This window comes from Vidua chalybeata, chromosome 11, assembly GCF_026979565.1.
Source record: "Vidua chalybeata isolate OUT-0048 chromosome 11, bVidCha1 merged haplotype, whole genome shotgun sequence".
In the NCBI taxonomy this organism is placed as follows: Eukaryota; Metazoa; Chordata; class Aves; order Passeriformes; family Viduidae; genus Vidua; species Vidua chalybeata.
Window position 1 is genome coordinate 12,855,714 of NC_071540.1, and position 23,479 is coordinate 12,879,192.

The 23,479-nt window shown below is 40.0% G+C and overlaps 1 protein-coding gene across 4 annotated transcripts in view; it reads right to left on the minus strand.

The window, feature by feature from the left end:
* Positions 1–3,535: 3,535 nt before the first annotated feature.
* CBFB (core-binding factor subunit beta) overlaps positions 3,536–23,479 on the minus strand; it is a 37,273-nt gene continuing 17,329 nt past the window's right edge. For 2 of the 4 annotated variants that reach the window (XM_053953202.1, XM_053953199.1), the window contains exons 4-6: positions 22,192–22,308; positions 18,341–18,436; positions 3,536–5,830 (exon numbers count right to left, since the gene is read on the minus strand). In XM_053953202.1, coding sequence (XP_053809177.1) covers positions 5,762–5,830; positions 18,341–18,436; positions 22,192–22,308 — 282 coding nt within the window. In that variant the 3' untranslated portion in view covers positions 3,536–5,761. Of the gene's footprint in view, positions 5,831–17,673; positions 17,776–18,309; positions 18,437–22,191; positions 22,309–23,479 lie in introns of those variants that run through there. The other 2 variants (XM_053953200.1, XM_053953201.1) reach the window with 2 other exon arrangements.

The following is a 23,479-nucleotide window of genomic DNA, read 5'->3' on the forward strand; positions in this document are numbered from 1 at the left end:
GGGGAAGGCCAGTGAGGGGCTGGATGGTGCTGGAAGGGGGTTGCAGTATCTCACCTCTAGAGCAGGTGTCTCATTGCAGTGCTGCCCCATGCAGGGGCCACAGGGGAGCAGGGGCTGGAGTGAAGAACAGGCTGTTCTTGGTGGGGTAGGAGGGAACCTGTTGCTTCCTCTGGGTAGGTGACACATAATTCTGGGAAGTGAGATACTCAGCAGCCTTCCTGGCCCTGAGGTGATGGCAAATCTGGTGTTTCTGGGTAGAGCTGCCCCTTTATTAAGAATTGTCTTCTGGTCAGAGTTGTCCCCCCTACAGCTTTGTTTGCAATCCAGCAGCAAAACCACATTCCCTCCACCAACCTCTCTGCTCTCCTCCAAGCTTAGAGCTCCTGGGGTTTCATCAGGATGTCAACTCCCCCTGTGCACCACTGCTGTGAGGGGCCGAAGCCCTGAAATTCTTCCAAAATCTGCTGCAACAGCAGCAGAACCACCCCCATCATCTGCTGCAGTAACAGTGACATGGGAAGTGATCAGGGACAAGTGCATCCCACAGACAAAAAACTTTGGTTCCCTTGCACAGCTTGTTTCTCTATGCCTAGGCATTGTTGGGTTTTTGTAAGGTATGAGTAACAAAAGCTGAAAGGGTTGGACAAGCAGGTGGGGGAAAGGCTCAGAGGGACAGACTCTCCCAGCAAGCCTGGATAGCAGCTGGAAAAGCCAGGAGTTTTCAGGTGTAAATTTTGCTCCATCTCTGAAAGGTCTTTCTGTTTTCAAGTTAAACACATGACCTGCTCCAGGGAAGAAAGAAGACTGAAAAGGGAGAAAGGGGCAAAGCCACCAGTTCCCATGAAAAGCAGAGAATCACAGCCTGTAGAACAAGAGAAAGTGGAGCCCCAGGAAAACCCATGTCCTCCAAGACCCCATCATCAAGTCAACAGGGTAGGAAACAGAAGGGTTGTGGGAAGGAACAAAGACTTGGCAGAAGTCTCACCAGCTGTGATAAACTGTGGAGCAGGCTCAGTAAGAGGCACAAAACTGAGCAAGAAGTGTTCTGGTTCCCCACTCCTTCTCCCAGCCATCCTTTGTGCCAGGTGACAGCACCAGAGAGGCAGCACTCTGCTCTTCTGTGCTACTTTTCCACCCCTCTCACTCCTGAGCTTTAAGAAATGAGCCCAAGGCAATTCTGAAAATTCACTTATCTCAACCTGTAATTGAGAAACCTATTTAATAGTTACTTAAACCCTGAGTAGCTCTGAGCTGCAGCAGTTGATGAATATGCATGGCCTGGGATTTACATTTGGTGGCAGTGTGAAGACAGGATGTCAGGCAAATGAGCTATGAGAAATGTTGCCCATGCAAATGTTCACTCTGCTCTAACTTCTCACTGCAATTCCCATCCTTGAAGCCATTTCTGTCATTCTCTTATTTGCATTGGAAATGTAGTAACAAAATAATGCAACTTCACAGAAATTGGTCCTAGTTCTGTGCAGACAGGATGGATTCTTTAATACATCTATGATAGAGCAGAGTCTTGAACTAACAGCAAACAAAAAAATATGTAGAAGTCCTGCCAAGATTATCCCAGGCCGTGCAGTTCTGGAGTTCTCTGAAACCACATCTTCATCTAACTTCCCAGCCCTTACCTGAACGAGGCTTGTTATTAGACAAACCATCACAGATCTGCAGGAACAGAAAAGCTGCTGTTTTCACTCACAGTTCATTTTCTCAGTTTTCTGCTTTCAGAAAGGGGAGCACGAGCCCAGGACAGCTGCTGTTTCCCTCAAGAGAAACTAGGAAACCTGCTTCTCCACGTTTTGAGGACTTCAGTAAAGGGACTAACATTGAGAAACCGACCTGCAATGCTGCCTCCAGCCCTGGGGTCCTTGACACAAGGATATGGACCTGCTGGAGCAAGCGCAGAGGAGACTACAAAGAAGCTCTGAGGGCTGGAGCACCTCTCCTGTGTAGACAGGAGCTCAGCCTGGAGACAGCTCCAGGGAAACCTTAGAGCCCTCCCAGTAAGCAAAGAGGCTGCAGAGAGACTTTTGACAAGGGCATGGACTGACAAGACAAGGGGAAACACCTTTAAACTAACAGATGAGACATTTAAATTAGGTATCAGGAGGAAATTCTTCCCTGTGAGGGTGGTGACGCGCTGGCACAGGTTGCCCAGAGCAGCTGTGGATGCCCCATCCCTGGAAGTGTTCAAGGCCAAATTGGATGGGGCTCTGAGCAAGGTGGTGTAGTGGGAGGTTGGTCCTTTCAACCCTCCAGAGCAGGAGGTTAAAAAGCCCAGCTGGAAGTGACCATACCTCACCTGATGTCTTTGGGCTCCAGATGCTGACATCCTTCTCAATTCCAGTAAGTTCCAGCATTTCCAGTGGTCTTTCACTCCAACATCAAGGACAGCCATCTCTAAACCATGCTAGTTAAGGCACTGGATTGTAATGCTTTTAAAATTATCTTCTGCTCTGTGTGCCTCATGCAGGGAGATTTTCAGATTCCCTTTGCTAGTCACACACTTGAGAGGTAAATTCTATCTAGGAAGAGCCAGAGGACAAAGTACCTCTGTCCTTTACCTTCAGCCAAGAAAAGGTTGTACAAGTACTAGACTCATCCACTTGTGATGTACCTTGGGCAGAAAAGTGAGCTCCTCCATGAGCTTGCAGGTAAATGGACAAATTACCCAATGGCCTTGTGAACAGCTGTTTCCAGATGCCTTTAAAACCCCCTGGACAGCAGAGCTGGCAGACACCAGTGCCCTCAGCAAGAGAAGCAGAGCATCATGGCTTGTCCTTTGTCTCTTTCAAAAGCTACCTCCCTTTCACACTGAAGAACATCTCCTGGAAAGCCACAGGTCACAGCACTGCTGTTTTTCTTTGGTGCTCTCTGGTCTGCTCACAGCCAGGTGCTAAAAGTCTAAAATAAGGTCACTTGTTATCCTTTTGCATGTAAACATTCCTAAAGCATTGTTAGGAAACAAGCAATCCTCTACCTGATTTCAGGACTTAAGCACTGTCAGTCAGTCAGTGTTAGCTATTTGAAGTTATATCACCTAAAATTTTAGCAGGTTCACAAGGTTTTCAGGTGTAGCATACAACATTCATATTTTCCCCACAGAACTTTACCACATTTCCTGAACTTACACATGTAACTCCCCTGGTTCCCCCCTCACCCAAAGCAGCACAATTACCAAGGTCTGGTGGCTGCTCTCACAATGTGCTCACAAACAGCACTCTGTAAGCACACACAGCCCCTTGCTTGGGGCCCCTGGAGCAGATCCATGCTTTCAGAGTAAGCAGGGCGTATCAGTTTTAAGAAACAAGAGTTTTAGAGCAGCAAAATCCACATTTTCCCCAGTGCAGACCCTTCTATTAAAGGCTGCTCCCAGGCAGCAGCTGAACACGGAGGAGAGAGGTCAGTTAGATAATGACCACTGGATGTCACCACTGCTTTAGCCACGGACATCAAGGCAGCCTTGCACCTAAACAAAATATGTCAGCAGGGACTACCAGGGAGTCAAATAAACTTACAGCACACCTTGTTTTCACTACACAGAAGTTTATTATGAAAGTTAAACATACAACACAAAAAGTAGCAAAAGCAATCCTGTAGCTTAAGGCAACTCTTACAGGAGATGAATTCAAGAAAGATGATGCAACTTCAGTTTAAATAGAAATTATGAAAAATATCAAATTGCATCAATAACTTAAAATGCACTTTAAAAAGTCTGCACTAACCAGCAGAGGGTAAGGGCTGTGATCTTAATGCCAGCATTAAGATATGGAAAGCAGCAGAATGCTAAATGATGATAGGGAAAGTTCAGTATTTACATAGAGATAGCAACGTTAATATCTGATAGCGTCATTTCCTGTGTACTTATGGTTTAAAACCACTGTCTGAAACGTTAGGAAAACCTTTTAAAATAAATCTTCAGACTATTCCATCAAAAATACACAGATGGCAGAGAAGATCCAAGGCTAGGGATGCGTGCGGATGCATGCGTGTGTCCCTTAAATAACTCTTTGCAGAAACACTTTAGAAAAATTATTTCTTTGGGGGAAGAAGAGCAAGAAGAATATGTGGCCACAGAGTGAAAAAGATTATCTTTCAGGTGAATCACATTTAAATTGAAGTATCAAAATATTTCTATTTGATGACATTCTCACAGTTTACAGTTAATGACATTTTTAAGTGAATGTTAAATATTCATATTATTAACATACAAAGATTCTCCTTCACATTGACATCTGCTTACATTTTTGCAAGACCTCTTTTGCATCAATTGTTTTGCCATTAATGAGGAATGTACAGTTGTTTTAATTATAGAATTTAAATAAGATTTAACCATACTGTTTTAACCATATAGAGTTTCTACCTTTAAAATAATTCTTAAAATACCGGATTCAGATCCCTTATTTTAAAAAGGTATTTAAGTGACATTTTAATCAATCGGGCTGTACAAGAAGCACCACATTTTAACAAAGCCAAATGACATCACATTTCTACTCCATTTTCTTCAAATATTGGATGCAATGAAATCTTTGGAGCAAGTCCATTCACCATCACCCCAAATCAAACAAGATTAATTCATACATTAATTCATCCCAAATCTTACCCTGTTAGAAAATGCAATATATACTGCAACAGTCTTAATTTGCATAAGATTTAATAGAAGGGGCCTATGTGCAGTATGAGGCTCCTGCACACAAGCTCATCTCAGCTTTTCACCATTCAGCACAACTTTACAAAAAGCCTAAGATATAAAATATACTTAAAGCAGTTATCTTAAACATGATTTAATATATATCACCTTGGCAGCTGATCACTTTTGTTCCCAGTTTAAATGCTGTTGAATCTGATTGTGGAGTTGCAGTATCCCTTTGAAGAACTAGTTAAAAAAATCCCTGAATAAAACAGAAGCCAGCCTGCGACTTCCTCTGAGTTTCAGTAAAGCACTATATACAGGGTATAACAGCCACCCAAACTCATTTGGAACAGAATAAAATCTAAGACAGATAATGGGGCAGAATGCATTAATGCATGAGAATATACACTTTAAGATTTTTATCATTTTAAAAGTCGAACCAATGAATTGTTAGCAGTTAAACAAATACTGCAACTGTAACTGTGGGTTTACAACTGATTCCAACAGCTCTGATTCACTGGGTTTAGCTTGGAAATAATGCAAAATAATGTCAGCAGTTTTAATAAGGTCTTGCAAATTTAGAAAAAAGAAAACTGAAAGAAAGATAAGAATGCATTATCTAAAACAAAGCAGGAACATAAGAAGGACAATCAGAATTCCAAAAGCCCATATTAAAAAATTAAGCTTGGAATGCATTGGCTTCCAGCAGTTTACAAAAAAAAAAAAAAAAACCAAAAAAAGTCAAAAACAAAACCAAAAGTTGTTCTAAATCTGTAATATCTTGACCTATTTTTAAGTGACAATTTTTATTACAGTTGAGAAAAATGGTTTTATAGCTGCATAAGTTTCCATTTCACTAAAATAGTGCCAACAAAAATAAGTTTGCATAGAAAAACAAAATTTCGAATTGCCACTGGCTACATGCTTAAAATGGGAAATGCAGGTATTGTAACATAAACATAGTGCAAACCATGGCAGTTCGTGGTGACTTCGACTGCCGCAGGTCAGGAAACAGACCATAATATACCCAGTTATCACAGTTTCTGGTCTTTTATTCAATCCTTTGCCAAGTAGAAGCAATGCATGTGTGCAGACCCGTGGGACGCCTGCTGCCGCTGATTAACGTAGTTTGAGATCATCACCACTGCCCAGGTTAGAGCCAGGACTAGGGTCTTGCTGTCTTCTTGCCTGCATGGACAAACACACGCTGAGGATCAGCGGCCAGGAAATGATCAGTTCTCTTATTCAGCACATTAACACAGCTAAGACCACAACCAATATAAGGCAGAAACTTTACAATTCAAGCAGTGAGCAAAGCAGCACCTTTTAACATCAAAATCATTCTTCCCTCCCGAGTTCAGTTTGCCCCCTGAGCAGCCTCAGAGGAGGGCTGTGGGTCTGGCAGCCAGCACTGCCCTGTCCCCGGGGGGCTCAGAGCCTGCTGTGCCTCCCCACCCAGCCCGGAGCTCCCAGCAGGGACTGTGTGCTCGTGCTCACACACTCGCACTGCCAGGCTCCAAACATTGCTTTAGCAATCAGCAAGAGACTCCCACAATAGTTAGGTAACAATTTTGTGTCTCTTCTTCCAAAAATAATTTTCTTTGCTGTGAAATTCCCTTCTCTCAGTTTTAGGGAGAAAGACTACAATATGAGATAGAACACATCACATCATTTCCAGATAATTTTATGAGGGAAACATTTACTTTAGCTTCTTTAGAATCAAGAGATTCTACTATGTTATAGTAACACATGAGTACAATTTATTCTATAGATGGACACACATTTTAACACCTCATAAAAGCTGGGGTTTTACTGCTTTCTTCTTCGGTGCACCTGCAAAGTTAACAAACCGAGAAAACTCTGTGACATTAGAGTACACCCCTGTATTAAAACAAAAGTAATGTAAGTTCTCATTTAAATAAATTATTCTGTTAAACAGTTTGAGTTAATGACATTGTAAAGAGGTAATTAAGCATGGTCAGTAACAGTAAAAGACATGGCTATCTACTTTCTCTACCTGTACACAGGTACAGCACATGCAAATGCTGTATGTAAATACTTTAAAACATTGATTTTCTTAAAATTGTAAAGCCATACTTTGACTCTGAGAACATCTAACACACGCTAGCTGGATTTTAAGACATTTTAGTACCATTTAAGGCTTACAGAGTGAATAGCTGGCACCATGGCCTGTAACTGCCACGTGACTCAAACAGTCTCAGGCCACATTCTCAGCTGGTGGAAGGTGTCACTACACAGGCTTTATTCTGAGTGCCTCCATCAGCTGCAATAACCTGCCATATTCAGGGCTTTAAACAAGTGCAAACCAGTGGCAATTTCCCTGTTCTGAAAGACTTTTCCTATGTTCCTGAAAGACTGGAGAACAGCCTTAACCACAGGCATTGTGCCACTGAAATACCCTTCAAGCAATTACCGTGTTGGTACCATCACACTCAACAACACGAGCACTTGAACAGAGCTGTGACCAACAGGGGCAAAGTGCTGCTCTTGGGTGTTCCCTGGGCTCTTCTGAGCCCCATTTACTGACAGAGAGGAAGCCTCCCCACAGCACAGCAGCTGCCCCAGCTCACGGTGTGCTGCTGCTGCAATCCCATTACAAAGGGTGAGCGAGCACAGCCTGCTCACTCCAGACCCTCTGGCATGCACTGCTGACACCACTTTCTCCAACTTAGACTCTTCTTTCTTTGTTCACTTCTTCCTCCCTTATCTACCATTCTTCTTGTCTGCCCAATTGTATGCTCCCAGTGCACTAGGTTAGCTGCACCCAAACAGAGAACTACTGCCTCCTTCTCCTATTTAAAAGCCAGTTTAAAGTTACATTTTCCTTTCACGTGCAATGGTCCCTTTCTGATGCACATGGAGTTCATTCAATAAATCCCTCTAGTAAACAGCATGTTTCCAGAGCAGACAATCCCCTCCTGCACTCTCCTTAGTGGTCATGCTGCCACTATTCCTTTGGAAACAGCTCCATTAACTTAAATGTCACAATTGCTACCTACTACATTTATGTATTCAGTGTTGGTTGCACTTTAGATAATTAGGAGTGAGCCAATCTTTTTGCTCTGTTCTATCTGAACTAGTTGTACTCTGAAGGAACAATCTGCTTCTCCTGCTTGCAGAAGAAATCTGAAGGTGACAACCAACACCACTTCTGGTGTACAAACCCACAGATTTCTCAGTAATCTTTCTGAGGAATCACATTAAAGCAAACTGCTCTAATCACCACACAGCACTGATCATTTTGAGAGTTTAAGGGCGTATTCCTTCAGGCCCTGAAACAACTTCTGCACACTGTCCTCTTTGTAGAGATACAAAGTATTACAAGATGGCATTTAATTATGCTTTTTACATTACTTCCAAAAGCCAAATCATTCAGCTTTGACTATCAAAATCACTGAAGGAAACCCCACACTTCCTTTTTCCTTCAACAGAAAAGTAAGCTGTGCTGTAAATATTTTCTTAATATGAAATGGTTGTTCATGAAGTCTGAATAGATACTCCCAGGCTAATTTAAGAGTTGTACCAAGATTAACAAAACAGCAACAGTTCTACTTTGCATACTCTTCTATTGAACAGACTGTAACAAGATTTCTTCTGGTTTTACTGCTGCCTCTTTCTTCTAAAAGGAAACAAAGACATGCACTGTCTTTTAAGAATTATCAAAATCTTACTTCTACCAGTTTTGCACTCGATAAACATTTTTACACTTAACTAGAAAAGACCGGCAAGTTAATTGTTGCTATACTACTGCTCTAAAAACAACAGTGTTTCTTCTTCAGAAAACAAATCATATGCACAGCAATTTTATTGTCAAATTTCAGTGAAGGCTCCAAGATGGGAGCATATGGTTGCATTTATGCTTTGCTTAAAGTGGCCTTTTCTTTCAAAGCATATGAAAGAATTTGCATGATTCATGACCTCACTGCTACTTGTAGAGTGTGCAGAAGCCACTAGCGAACAACTACCAGATTTGCCCTTTCAAGTGATATGCAAAAGGCATGACAGATGACCCTCAAATATACCAAAAACACTCATTACAATATCTTACAACAGTGTATGTGGATAAAGGTGTAATTTTGCAATTCAGTAAGTGGGGATTTACACAAGCAACTGCAACACGTTGGAATGACAGCTCTGACTCAGGCACCCTCCTCTCCTTGTGCTACTACTGTGCAAAAAGACAAACATGTGAAGCAGGCTTGTTCTATCAGTCACAGCCATTCTGCCAGGGCACAACATGCTCAGTATACAGCAACTACAACTATGCTTCAGAAAGAAGCACAGAATGAAGAAAGAAGAATACAAAAATTAAAAGATGCTTGGTAAAGACAAGAAAAATCACTTTGTATGAAGACAGGAAGCACACTATGGAGCAAGAAGCACTGGGTGCTATTTTTGTCCTCTGACAATTGGCAAAATACAACTTCCATAAGAAATGCCACGAGATCCTTAACACTGCCTTGTAGGAGGAGTGTGACTATCACACGAGTACCCTACACAAGCAGGGTAGTATCTGCTAGTTCTCCTCAGTCTATTCCAGGAAGCTAAAATGTCCCTTTTATAGATGTAAACCAGCAATTTCCAGACTTCTCACCACTGGGGGTCCTATACTCCCCAGCATAGCTAATCAATCCTCTAAACTGCAATTTTTGCTGTATTTTTTGAAATGCATACCTTTTTCTGCCACACAAAAGCACCACTATTACTCTCAGTGAATAATGGGCTCAGCTTCTCAAGGATTAAGGAGACTTGCTTCAATTAAGAAAGATGCATCTATCTTTGCCATTGGGAAATGGAATACACTGCTATGAGTCATGCTTAATGAGCCATGAGAAAACAGCAGTTATTCATCTTTTCTCTGTGTATTTCATTTTTTCAGTCAAACGCTGATTTTAAGTTTGAAGGAGCACTACTTCACATGTTCTTCATCTGTTATTTAGTGAAAGGATAACAAATATTTGCTTGTGAGAAACTTGTAATTCATACACAGATCCCACCAGAGTTGCAATTACCCTAAAAATGAATGTATTTTAACCAAAATTGCCAGTTTTCTTCCAAATATCCAGGAACAGAAGAGTTAACCTGATGGACACATCAGGAGTTTCAGCACTGAAAAATGCTTTGCACTCAGCTTTCAGAACATGAAGCCATGCAAATCTTCTGCTGCGCAGAAGGAATTGTAACTGGCCACAAGCCATTGAAAACCTCTAACCCTGGAGAGGGTGTGATGAACAACTGAAAGAATTGCAGTATTTGGCAAAAGACCATTTCAAAGCCTCCTATCAAATGCTACTCTAGACTTATTATGCTGAACTCATAATGCTGGTACCATGGGGGTAATGACTGACAAAAAAGAGAAGAGTTACTAACAAAAGCATTTTGACTTGAGAGTAAACAGACATAAAAAGCGTGCCCTACAGTACTTCTTACACCTATGCTCTCTTTAACCTCTGATGTCTGAGCTTTTCCCAAGCCTAAATATAGGCTAAGGGGAATGGACTGAAAGTCCTATCAAGAGTAAGATGCAGTAATATCTGTATATTATTTTTCTTCTCAATAAACTAGATAGCTTGGAATCATTAAATCAGTGAGTTTTATAATTTACTTTTCTGAACAAGAACCACATTGGAGGCTTTACATCTGTTACTGGAGCACAAAGGAAAAACAAATGGGCAATAAGGAAGGTGGCACATCAGCAGCTCCTCCAGCAACCAAGACAGTCAAAACACATCCACCTCCTCCAGCCACTCAATCCTGCCTCATGCTGCAGCCTATTGTGCTTCCAGCTGTGCCCACAAAACTCCTTAAACTGACTTTAAGAAAGCATCTCTAACAAGCCCCTTCCTGTGCATGTTCTGAGGCCTCAAACATACCTAAGGAAACCAACTCCTCTTACCACATGAGCTCATCGGGAGAAGATAATGCAGTCCCACTGTGTGGGTTACATGATAGCTCTGGGAAAGCAGAACTGAGAAAGCGGGAAGCAAATTTAGTAAGGATGGACAGGGCTGCCATGAAGATGGCCCTCCCTTTCTATGAATCACTTACAAAAAGCAGTAGGGAAAATTGGGACCTCTGAATACCACACAGTGAAATGATAAATACAACCATACCCACTCATATACAACTTGAGACATTGGTGAAGAGGAGGGAAGGAAGAGGGAGCTAATTTGACAAAGGACTGTCACAAAAAGAATAGCCAAAATAAAGTCTCTCCATGGACAACTCCGCTGCAATTCTTTAATTAGATTCTGGCAGCTCTGTCCTGTTGAAACAGACAGAGCAAATGCATTATGTGCCTTGGCATCTGCCATCTATAATTTACTAAATAAGTGAAAAATCAGGCTATGCTATGAAAAACTAAACAGTGAACATTTGGATTCTCTTAGGACTGCCAACCTCCTGAAAAGGGATAAAAAAACCCCAACCAACCAAACCTGAGAATACTTTGCAGATACTTTTCTAAAAAGTATACAACCACAGGATAAAAACCACCCAAATGAAAAAAAAAATAAACAAAAACAAACAAACAAAAAAAAAACCAAACAAAAAAAAAACAACAAAACAAAAAACAACCTGAAATAATTCAGAAAAATGACCAGTAACAATCAAGCACACAGATACCATTAGTCCTGGTACGTGAGGCAGACCCACATCAAGAAAAGCAATGAACTGAAAACTCTTTGAGATGTTGGTTAATAACAGCCTCTCCCACGGAGATTTGAGATCATGGTTCAAAATGCTGGCCCTGCCTCCAGTAACCTTTACTCGACAGAAGGGCAGGAGAAACTCAGCCTTCAGAGCTGCGGTCAGCAAAGCTGGGGCCTACAGCATAGTGAGAATGTCAACTTATATAATAGAACTTCTCTGGTCACAGCTTGATGAAGCAGTCCATGTGCTTCCTAGTCTCCAGGGGCCTTGCACAGAGAGTCTCAATCTTCACTTCTCAAAACTTTAGCCACAGCAGCACCACTGCACACTGCATCCATGAGCCACTGGCAGACAGAGGGGATATGATCTTTACCACATTCCTAGCAGGCATAGCTATCAGCATTAGACTTCATGGCCTGGATCCAGTCTCTGCAGTTGCTTTGTTGGCTGCCCATAACATTTATTTTGCTATCAGCTCTCCTTTTCACTGAACCTGGGAAGAAGTAGTCTTGATCTTTCTTAATTATAATGCCAAGCACCACTTAAATTATGCAAATAATGGAAAACAGGCTCTAAAACTTGGCAAGAGATCTGGATGTTAGACTGAAGTAACTGTAGAACTATTAATGTCATGAATTCTATACCCAATGCTCTTTTTTTATTCCTGCTTCCATTCCGATTGTCTTTCAAGCTCACTGAAAGTCAAAATAAAATACTTTCCTGACAAAGGCCATTGATAAGAGTTACTTAGCACTTACCTCCATCAAGACTTCATTTCAAACTACTATCTACTTCCTAGAAACAGACTGAAAACACACATGAACTGTGTTGCCTGCAGAGCCTGCTCTCCCACAGGCTATGAGAGAGCTCCAGAGCATGACCAGGCCAAGAAGCACATCTGTTTTCTGACCCCCATGCACCCCCCTCACCTGAAATCTTTGCAATGGTTGCATCTTTGTTTAAAAGCTATTATGGAGGTAACAATTCTGCTGCCCCAAACTGGAACAAGGTCACTGCAAGCCAAGGAAGGAAAAAGCACAGCAGGAATGGGTAGCTCTGAAGAGCTTCCAGTAGAGACTGAAATTTTTACTTACATATTAAAACTTATTTTCCAAGGGAAAAAAGCTTGAAGTGCTCCCTTTTAGAAAGTACTGTTTGAAAGCCGGTCTAAAGGTTATAAATTTATAATTAATATTGATTGCCTCCAGACAGTATTCCTCTGTTGCTCAGCCCCTTTCTAACCTTCATTGACTGAAAGAAGACGCTTATATTACAGTATTCCCTGATTTGCAAGATTGATCTCCTCCGTCCTACAGTCAGCATTGATTCTGTACAGCACAAATTGTTTTTCTGATCTATGCATTCTGTAGCACTTTGGCACAAGCATCAGCTATTTAAGTTCTTGTGAAGTAAACCAGTCATCACTTAACTGGCCTACTTGTACTGGACTGGCACTGCAGAACCTTTTGAGGCAACACATTCCCACTCAAACAACTCTTTCCAAGTTATGTTGTATCCATCCTGCATCTAAACAAATTATTTCTGATTGTATACAAGCATATAAAAAGTCTACACTACCCACTGCATATGAAAAAATCAATGGGCTTCTTTCCTAGCCAAAAACCTGTGTTAATGGTTATACTATTTTTCTATCATCATCAGTTTGGAGAGTACATAAAATAAACACTAATTAAATTAATTACAAATTAATAAGAAAGAAAACCTTTAAAATCTGAGAATCTGATGAGAAAATTTCTTTTAAAAAACCCCAAGCCAAAATTAAAAACAAAAAGTCCCCACATACTTATTGTAATACTATACTTTCTTTTGAAGCCAGTTGCATTTGAGAAAAATATAATTAGTTAGAGCATTTATTTACACTGGGAGTTTCATCTTAGAAAAAATTAAGAAAAGGAGAATAATTTCACTGTCTAGAACCTTGGGAAGAACATGAAAGTCAGTCCTACTACTTTATTTTCTTTCAACTGTAAACTGTTTACATTTCTGTAACAAAATCCTTTTTTTTTTGAGAGTTCCCAACTTCAGCAAAATTAAATTAAATCTATCGTGCCCATTTCAACTGGTAATTCCCAACAAACAACAAGAATATGTAAAATCCTAGGGCAGGACACAGTATTTAAAATTTAGTTAAATTTTTACTCCAGCACTTTTTAAAGGGTGGGGTTGGTGGGGGGTTTTTGGTGCTTTGTATTGAGAGAGATTGCTTCTGGAAGAAACAAAAGTTCCAAAACAGGTTGCTTTTTTTTCAGCAAAATGAAGGTTTTTAAAATGGGAATTTCATGTAGTTTCCCAAAATGGCTCTGCTTAGCCATTAATGTAATTTATATTTAGCACAAGACCACAAACAGACAGATTGCTAGACTAGACTGTTTTAGGGAGAACAAACCACTCCGTCTCTTTACTCACAGTGTTGCTAAAATAAAGAGCATGGCAGCAACATAGGAAAGGAACACAAAGTAGAAAAATATGATATTTCAAAAATACTGGTTGAAGAAATGGCATTGGAAAACTAAACAGATCCAACCCATCCCCAAGGAAAGCCATGGGGACATCCTCAGCCAGGCTCTGAAGGAACACAGCTGGACAAACTGTGTACTCACACAGATCACTGCAAGTCTCAAATTACAGTTTGTCTGTACAAAACAAACCTTCACAAAATGCCCCCACCTGCACACAGCAACACACCAGAGGGTCTCTTCTCTTTACCCACCCCTTGAAAAGCCATCGTTTTGTGCCATCTGCTCCAGCAAAGAGCTGTCAGGAGGCACCTGCTCATGGCTTTTCTGCACTGAACTCGAGCCATTACCTCCAACAAATTCTAATTTCACCAACTAGGGGCAGTTTAAATCTTTCCAAGCCATTCTGGACAATGTAACACATTTTTGCATCATGCCACTATGCTAGAAGACTGAAAAACAAGCAAAAGTTCTTCCTGGAAATTCACATCTAGACAGCAACTTCACAGTAATTTCTGCAGAACGCTTCTTATCCTGACACTAACTCTGGTCGTTCATACTGAAACCACAGCAGAGACACTCAGACTGACTCTCCCAACCACGACACAAGGAGATAAAGACAGTGAAAATTAAACATCTGCATCACCAACATCCCTTTAGTCTCCTCGCTCTTCTAGTTTGGCAAAGAGGAACATTCAAATACTTCAAGTTCATACACCTCATTTTTTTAAACAATCTTTAAATGGGGATGAAGTCTTTCTTAATGTGTATTATTAAACATTCTCTGTCTCAGCATTCCAACATTTTTGTAGAAGTAAAAGCCACTGGGATATCTTATTAATTTTGAAGGTACTAAGAACACTCACTGACTTCAAAAGCATCTTTGAAACAAAAGAATCCTGGACAGCAGGGCTGGATTTGCAGTATCTGATGTAACTGAGAAATACAAGTTTTTATATAAACTCAAAAGCATCTTGTATTCAAAACAAACTATGCTAAAAATGTAACAGAATGCCATTCAACTCAGAGGTGCTTAAAAACTTCAATGAAAATTCCTAAATCCACTCCCACCCGATTTACATCAGAGTGCTGTAATTGCACAAAAACATGATCACCTTTGAAAATTCAAGCCCAACACACCTCAGATGCCCCTCAGATGCAAAGAATATGCTCATTTAAATAAAGATCTGGTGTGCTAAACTAGAATGGAAGGGATTTTATAGATGAAAAGATAGCAAACAAACCTCACAACACCCTGAAGGGGTTTTTTGCCACTTTTTTTTTTTTTTTTTTATGGGAAAATTTTTTTAATTGGTTGGGAGTTTTTTAGGATACTTAAAAATGAAAATTGGCAAAGTGATAATTTCTAAATTGCTATGGCTCTTGCAATTTTTTTCCCCTTGCAAAGCGTCACCATTCTAAAATCCAACTGCCACACAAAAAATGCTTTAACATTGTTTTCAATGAGTTATCACTGACCACTCCTATGTGGGGAGTTTGAAGTCTACAGACTTTATGTTAAGTCTACAGAAAGACTTAGAATACGGAATCTTTTTTACTCAGAAAGCTGTATAAATAAAGAATTGAATCTGATCATTTTCATATGCTGCCAGGCTTTGGATGGATAAATATTTCCAAAGAGCTGGCGCCTCTGTTTTGGGTAGGAGTGGGTGGAGTATTGCAGGATTCCCCTTCTCTCCCCCACTGAAGCAGAATCTGGTCTCTATTAAAGGCATTTTTACTGTAATTCTACTGTCAGAAATATCCTGATTTTCTACAGTGTTGCAATTCTTAAAACCATCATTAACACTGATGAGATCCTGTTCCACATCTGCCAATTCTGAGTTTTACTGTCCATGCCAAGCATGGCAGAAAAGAAAAATCTAAAACTTTCATAAGGATGAAAGCTGTATAGAAATAATATTAAAACAATCACGAGGAAAGTATCTTCATTTGTGTGTAGCATAACATACATAAAAATTCACTCAGCATACTTAGAACTGGCCTTTCCCATATAAAAACCTTCAAGTTCCATCTCTGTAGTGAAACCAAAGATACCGTTGGCCCCATTGAAATTACAGAAGCAGAACATAAGGCAGTCTGGATTAAGGTTTCTGCAGCTGTCAGCAATGCAATCATCAGAAGGGTGCCACTGACAAACTGTATTTCCAAGCTGACTGAGCATGTCAGCAATGGAAAATTCAATACAGGCTACAAATACAACAAACACAGGAATGCACTTTCATGCATCACTTTCTGTTGAGAATTCTGTACAAGGATCATGAACAGCAAGTGCTTACTGATTAAAGTTCATTTGATTCTGCCCAAAGGCTGCATTAGATTGAAAAGAAGGGTAACAAGGAATGATTTGGAAACATGATTCCTCTTTAGGAATGCATTGTACGTCTATTTCTGCTCACTCCCATCTCATCCCAAAGATCCTGATTTTTATGCAGTCAAGAGTAAAAAAGCTTGTCTGTAAACATTCCAGATATACGTTCAGGACATCTTACCCCAAACACAGGAATGAAAACTGAAAGGTAAAAATCAGTTATAGACCTACGAGTACTGGAGGAAAAAAATCTGTTGGTTAGACATATCAAAGAGGCACAGTAAAATAAATAGGAAAGTATGCAAAATAATGTATTACAATTCTTAAAGATTTGTATTTGACACCAATTTAAAACAACCTTTGACAATACTTTTCATTCTACTTAAACGTATTTCAAATCAGTAATTTTTTCTTTTCTTCCTTTCTGTAGGTGACCTACACCAGTGCTTTGGAGCTGGGACAACAACTATTGTTTCAAGAGAAAATGGGTACTAACAGTTAATAAGGAGATCACTTAATAGCAACTGCCTTCTGCCTTATTAAAAGCAAGAGTGTTTTCAGAAGTTATTGAATCAAGCTCCTAAAAACAGCCAAGAATGTTGCTTTTTGTGTCTCAGAATCATGAGTTTTGATGTCTGTCACGAAGCCCCAGATGCTCAATATTACCTCAATCTCACTGTTAGTTGAAATAGTGTTTTTGCACAGCCTATATGCAAGTAAGTGTTTTCTACACTTGGAGGAAAATTAACTGTCTCAGAACTACAGAAGTTATTTCAGGAAGCCTCATTCTTTTTTAACCTTCAGCATGCACATGGCTTCTCTGTGATAAGAGGAGCGGGGATGAAGGGCACAGTGCAAGGAGAATATATAAAGAGAAGTTTTAAGTACACTGAGGTTAAAGACATAAGATTGGACCTGAAGTTCCTACTGTGTTGTTAACAGTAAAGCAGGCTGGCACAGGTCTTCATGAACAGCTTAAAGCTAATTCTACCTTCCTTCTGAAGTGAACTTACAATTAGGTTGTAACTATGCTGTGACAGAATTATTCAGGCAATCCAGCTGCTGCTCCAAGAATCCAGTGGCAGCAGGGCCTCCAAGGCAAAGATTTTACCTTTGTTACAGCCAACATATGACCTGGCTGCAGCAGTGTTTGCAAAGAGACACACTCCAGCCACTTCAAAGAGAGATATTATCCTCTGTGCCTATCTGTTCCCTCTCATTCTCAGCTCAGTGCCTTCCAGCTGTAGTTGGAAGGGAAGAAAGTCTGATCATCCCAATTATCCGAAAGAATGCCAAAAGAAAAGTAGCTTAGCAATAACAATAATCAAATTTTCTAAAAACCATAGAACCAGCAGATTGATCATATTTGATTACAGTTAAGTCAGGCTGTACTGATGAAGCAGGAAGAAAGAAACAGCATTAGTAAGGGAAAGAAATTCAAAGCCTTTCTGTGTTCTCCTTATTCTCTCCTGACCTGCAGCCTGCCTTAACTTGCCAACTCCCCTTATGTATTATTACTTGTCCTCTTACAGCTCTTGCCTTTCTGACATCTCAGAGCAGCTGGTTTCCATTCCCTTTCCTGGCTCTTCTTTTCTCAATCCCAGTAATTTCTGCTTTCATCAAGAAAGAACAAGATTCAAGACTGTGGGGCCCTGAAGAAGCAAAGAACAAAACAGGGAAACTAAGCCAGTGAAAAAAAAAAAAAAAAAAGAGACTTCCCACCAGTAAGAAAAAGGTGAGAAGACAATAAAACTAGCCTGTACAAGAAAGCAGACTGTGGCATCTGATTAAATTGTCTGGTAATTTTTCCCGAAACATGGGATAACAAGCTCCAAAATTTTGCCCCTGAAGCTCCCAAAGCCTTTTCTGTGCTCATGAGAAATGCACAAGGCAAAAGATCCCTCTCTCAGCTATTAAAGTATCATTTCAGAGAGAAATGGCAACTCTCTGAATAAATGTCTTTACAGCTTAAGTACCCACAGAAAAGACCATCTACAGAAAGGAAAAAAGTAAATAATCAGAGAATTCTTATCAAAACTTTAAAAAACTTGAAATCTATTTTACAAGAGTAAAAAACAATGCATTTTGCAATTTTTATATAACATCACTGAACAAACACAATACACGACAATGTACAAAACAGACAAATAAATGGAAACAATCTAAAGTTTTGGGAAAGTACTAACCAGTTACTGACAGCAGCTGTGAAACCCTCACCTCCATTTCCTCCCGATGAGACCTGTCTCTATCCTCGAATTCACGAGTTCTTCGTCGAGCCTCTTCAAAGGCTTGTTGTGCCAATGCATCCTCCTGCTACCAAAGCAGATGACACACAGTGACACAAAAGGTGACCCTCATTTCCACCACATCACATTTCTTTTGAATATTAACTACCCCTTGGCAGCAAAGTCAAGTATGTCCTGCAGAACCTGCTAGAACTCAGGCGAGCTCCAGCAAATGTCAATACAGGTTAATGAAATATTACTCACCTTCACTACAGCAGTAGAGATAACCAAAGCTGGAATGCAGCTACAACTAAAATACATTTTCAAAGGAGAACTGCTGTTCCAAAGTATTTTAAATGCTGCTGGGGTTTTTTTAAGGCTAGGAATTATCAGACGTTCTATGTAAAAGGCAATACATTTTATTCTCCTTATAAAAGCCATTTTGAAGACAGTATTCACAGGTATAGCTAGATGGAGTCCACTACACAAACAGTTGTAATTTAATTATCTTGCATTTAAAAGTAAGTATTACCAAAGTTACAAACCAAATAAATCCTTCATTTTATCAAAAGCTGCTGCAGGTGCATCAGTATGAACATTCTTACAACTTGTGTATCATTTATATTATTTAAATGTAGAGGCATAGGAAAGTGCAAAGCAGAAATTATTCCTCCACCAATTTGCACACATTCCTATATAATGGAGGAGAAACCTGCAGGTCTTCAACAGCCCTTTTGCTAATTTTCAAAAATGGCTTACACACAGGAACAGATTTAATAAACTAACACTCAAAAATCCTTCAAACTGTATTTTCTATTAGGAAATGTTTTAAATAAAGTGTTAGTAATATGTGGAGCCATTATTAACTGGGTTGGAAGTTATTTTTCTTAAAGAGACCTTTTAACACATTTACTGTTCCCCATCAGAATGGAAGAGTCCCATCTGAAGAGGCCCCACAAACCAGGAAGGGATAAACTGTATTGGTTCTCCTTTCTTCTAGCTCTTCAACCATAATTACTACTAACTCTGCTTACAATTCCCACATACATGCAAATGTTATTTTAAAGTTGATAATTTTAAAAGCTGAGGACTGTTAGAGGACATAAACATGTAGGGAGCACAAGTAAGTTTTAATATACCTGGGGACTAAGTGCATAAATTTTTCAATTTAAGATAAAGCATTCCCAGCCTGAGAAAATGTTAAATTGCCTTTTTTGCCGCGGGCACAGTCGTGGGCCCTGGAGCTGCTCTGTGAAATGCTGTGAAGGGGCTCCCTCGTGGCCCAAGGCAGGGAAACACAAACAGCTGCCAGTCCCAGGCTCTGCCTTCAGCCGCCGCTTTCTGGGGATGCGTGTGCAACGTTTAAAGCTGCCAACAAGATAATGCTTGAACACCATATATCTTTTTAAGATTAGAATTTTGCCCTTTACAACCATTTAATGTTCATAAAAGGCACAGAAACCAGGGTCAGAGAGCAGAAAGTAAGTTTGTTCTTAATAATGCAGAAGGTTAGAGAGAGAACAGATAAGCTTGTCTCCCAGATGACTCCAGAAAAGCTGCCTTAGCTTTGGTTTAGAAAAGAGATGTATGTCTTTATTACCTTCTATTTTAAATCACACTTAAATAGAAGAAGATTTTTTTTTAATTGAAGGTTTTTGCATTTTACCATCATTTAGAGTGGTCATGAAAAAAAAAGCTGACATACAGCCATGGATGGAATATTTTAAAGAAATGGTCATAACCAAAAGAAACAAAATTAGAAATTCATGGGGAAAAAAATCAGTATGTTGACATCCAGAATGAAGACGTGTTGACAGCTGAAACACTGTTTTGCTCGTGTCTGAGAAAGGGGATAAAAGCATCAGAACATTTTTAGTAAAACAAAATTCTGCTCTACTCTTGGTGATACATTATAACAAATCAACCAGCAATTCAACTTTATACAACAGGAATTTAACAAAGATTTTTTTAAAATGTCACCAGGGAAATTTCAGCCCCAAAGAGGGAAGACACTCAAGCATGCATGTATGGCTTTGTGTGCGTTGCTCCATCAAAGTCTGAGCAAGCAGTAGAACCAGAGCCTTCAATAGCAAAAAGTAAGACCACTTAGTAGCAAGACATGGATAGGCTGTGGATTAAGTGGGAAAAAAGCTTAACACGTACAATTAAAATATTTCAATGTTAACACGTGAATTCTCTTCCTAAAGTATTTGTTGACCTGGTGAAGGGGTAGTATGTTTTCCAAAGTATGACAGCAAAGAAAAATTTTATCTGATCCCAGCATTAGTATGAAGTGTTAAGGGACAGGAAAATGCAAGAGCACTACATTTGCTTAAGACAAGCTTCCAGAAAATGAGGGGGGTGTGAAGAGCAGCTGGACCTCTTACAAAGGACAGTAGGTACACAGGCAATACCACATGAGGCACGTAAGCCCCCTCTGACATCAGTGTTATTTTGGGATCAAAGTCAGCAGTTCAGTCAACTGCCACTAGCAATATTACAACAGTTTTAAACAAGGAAGCAGTGACAGATACAGGAAAAAGGAAACTGAAGAATGTACAAGATTGCCCAAATGTTTACAATACTAACACATATAAGGGTGCAGCTACTCCTGTGTCTGTATAGTTCTTTATGACAGTGGGCACCCTTAGGTACTACTGCTGTAACAAACTGACAGCCTCATAGTCGTCAAGAATCACAAACTAAAAACAAGTTGCACATCTGTAACTGAGTGCAAACATCTCTGTAGATCCACACAGTGCAACATCTCTATCTCAGCACCCTGTACTCACAACTCAGGAAAGCACTGACACCTGAGAGCATGCACACATCCCCTCACACACACAAAGAGTAAATCACAACCTCAGTGAACAAACACTTTCTGAAGACAACAAAAGGGAATTGTTAAGATAGTATACACACATTGGGAAACTAAAGTAATCCAAGAACTTGCAAAAACATTTATTGGGAAATTAGGAGGAGAAAAATTAAACCCACAGGTCACCGGACCCCTCTCCTTTTTGGAAGGGTGCTCACTTTCTTCAGGTACTCTCCAGTTTTGGAAAGGGTGACACTGTTGTCTCCTGAGTGCACATTCCCATCAGCCTGCTCTCAGTTCAGAAGTCTGACTTACAATTATGTACCAAACTTAGTAACTACAGATCAAGAACCTTGGGATTTATGTTACATTCCTCAGGGCTATACACTTGTCCTGGCTGTGTAAGGCATTACAGCCTGAAGGTCTCCTAATCCATGGAGTCCACAGCAGTGACTCTGCTGCAGCTGGAACTGAGCTTGCCCAAGTCACTGACACAGCCTTGAAAGAGGTGAATGCACAGCAAAGAGCAGATTTTGAGTAAAAGCTTTGGTCTGTGGCTTTTCTCATGGATTCACAAAGGGTGGCAGGACTATTCTCTCTTTCTAGGCATCATGGAAGAAGTGTTCAGGGCTGTGACTTTGACACAAAATGTTTCTACTTAATCCCAAATGTAGTCACATTAATATCACCTCATTAATGTGCAAATTAGTCTCTTAAGTTAGGGAAAGGCAAGGCACAATAGAGGAGTGTTCTTGGTATTTTGGAGGAATCAAAGTTTTAAAATACTGTATTACACTGTAGCATAGTAACAGTGCAAAACCACTCAAAGTTGTAAATTACAAATGATTCCTGCCCCTAACATTTTGACCTAATGTAGCTAAAGTAGTATTTTGCTACAAGCATATGTTTCTGAACTTCCCATACTGCAAGTTTCCTTTGGAGTTTGTACTCAGAGTGAAGGCAAAAACTGTTTCCCTCTAGAAGAACAAACAAATATGTAAGTAGCCAAGAGCAGACTGTCTTACCTGTGCCCTCTCTTCATCAAATTCCAGGCAGCCCATACCATCCAGTCTCTGGAGATCTATCCAGCCTTTCCAAATTACACAGACACCATTGAGAATCATAGGTGCCTTCAAGTACACCTGGAATAAAAGCAAAACACATGCTATGAATTTGCAAGCTCTTACACATGTGCCTGCACAATGAAAATATGGATCCAGGAAGCTTCTATATGTATTCTTAGAAGAACATCCAAACCAGCTGGTAACATGAGACTCCATTTAACAGCTTCTACTGCTTCCTTTCCAAGAACTCATTTTAATCAAGTGAGTGCTTTAACTTTTGCCTACCACACTGGATGGAATAAATTTAAGCTGTGTTCTCATTTTATAAACTGGCATGCACCAGGATTTAGTTAGAATTCTTATGCTTGCAGTTAAACTAGGAGTTTTTCTTGTCAGCTTACCTTTGTGTCACAAAGAAGTGGCAAGCTGCCAGTCAGGGAAGATCCTACAGTACATCTAAATAGTTAAACGAGCACTCTCCTTCCTACTCTCAAGAAACACTGTATTTTATCCCAAAAAATGAGTGATTTCAACAAAGACCAAGCACTGGTTTCAGTCCTTCTCAAGTTTGCAAACTACTCAAAAGTTCAGTAAAATACACAACACACACATCGTGCTAAAAATAAGGAAGTCTTCCTGTGTCAATTCTAGCATGTGTGAAAGGCTTTTCAAAAGAAGCAACACCAGCTGATGAAAATCCAAGTACAGCACCAACGTGCACTGTGCCTTGTGCTGCAGCACGGAATAATGTGTGCTCTTAAGGTCCTACATCTAGATAACAGTACACAATAAAGTGAGTCACGAGGGAACTTAAAAAGAAGCAAATACAACACTAAATGAGTTTGACATGTTATACTTAGTAATATCCCTCTTAAACAAAACAGTCACAGTAAAATTACCTGAATTGTACAGAAAAGAAAAAAAAATTAGAAAATCAACCTTCAGTAGTTATTTCAGCTTACTTGGCAAGTCAAAACCTCTCATGGAACAGGAGTTTGTCTATGTTGAATCACCAGCGAGGCAAACCTGCACACATGCCTGCACCCACCTCAGACTTTGTCCACTGAATATGAATTTGGTAATTGACAAGACTGCTTTAGACATTCCAGTTCCATTTGAGGTTTTTCAGCCTTCAGGAGCAGCTGGGGGTCAGCTAGGTAGGGGAACTTTCAGACAGTGCCTCCTCTAACGGGTCTAAATTAATCCTCTGGCAAATCCTCATCAAAGCGTAATTGATGTTTAGCACTAT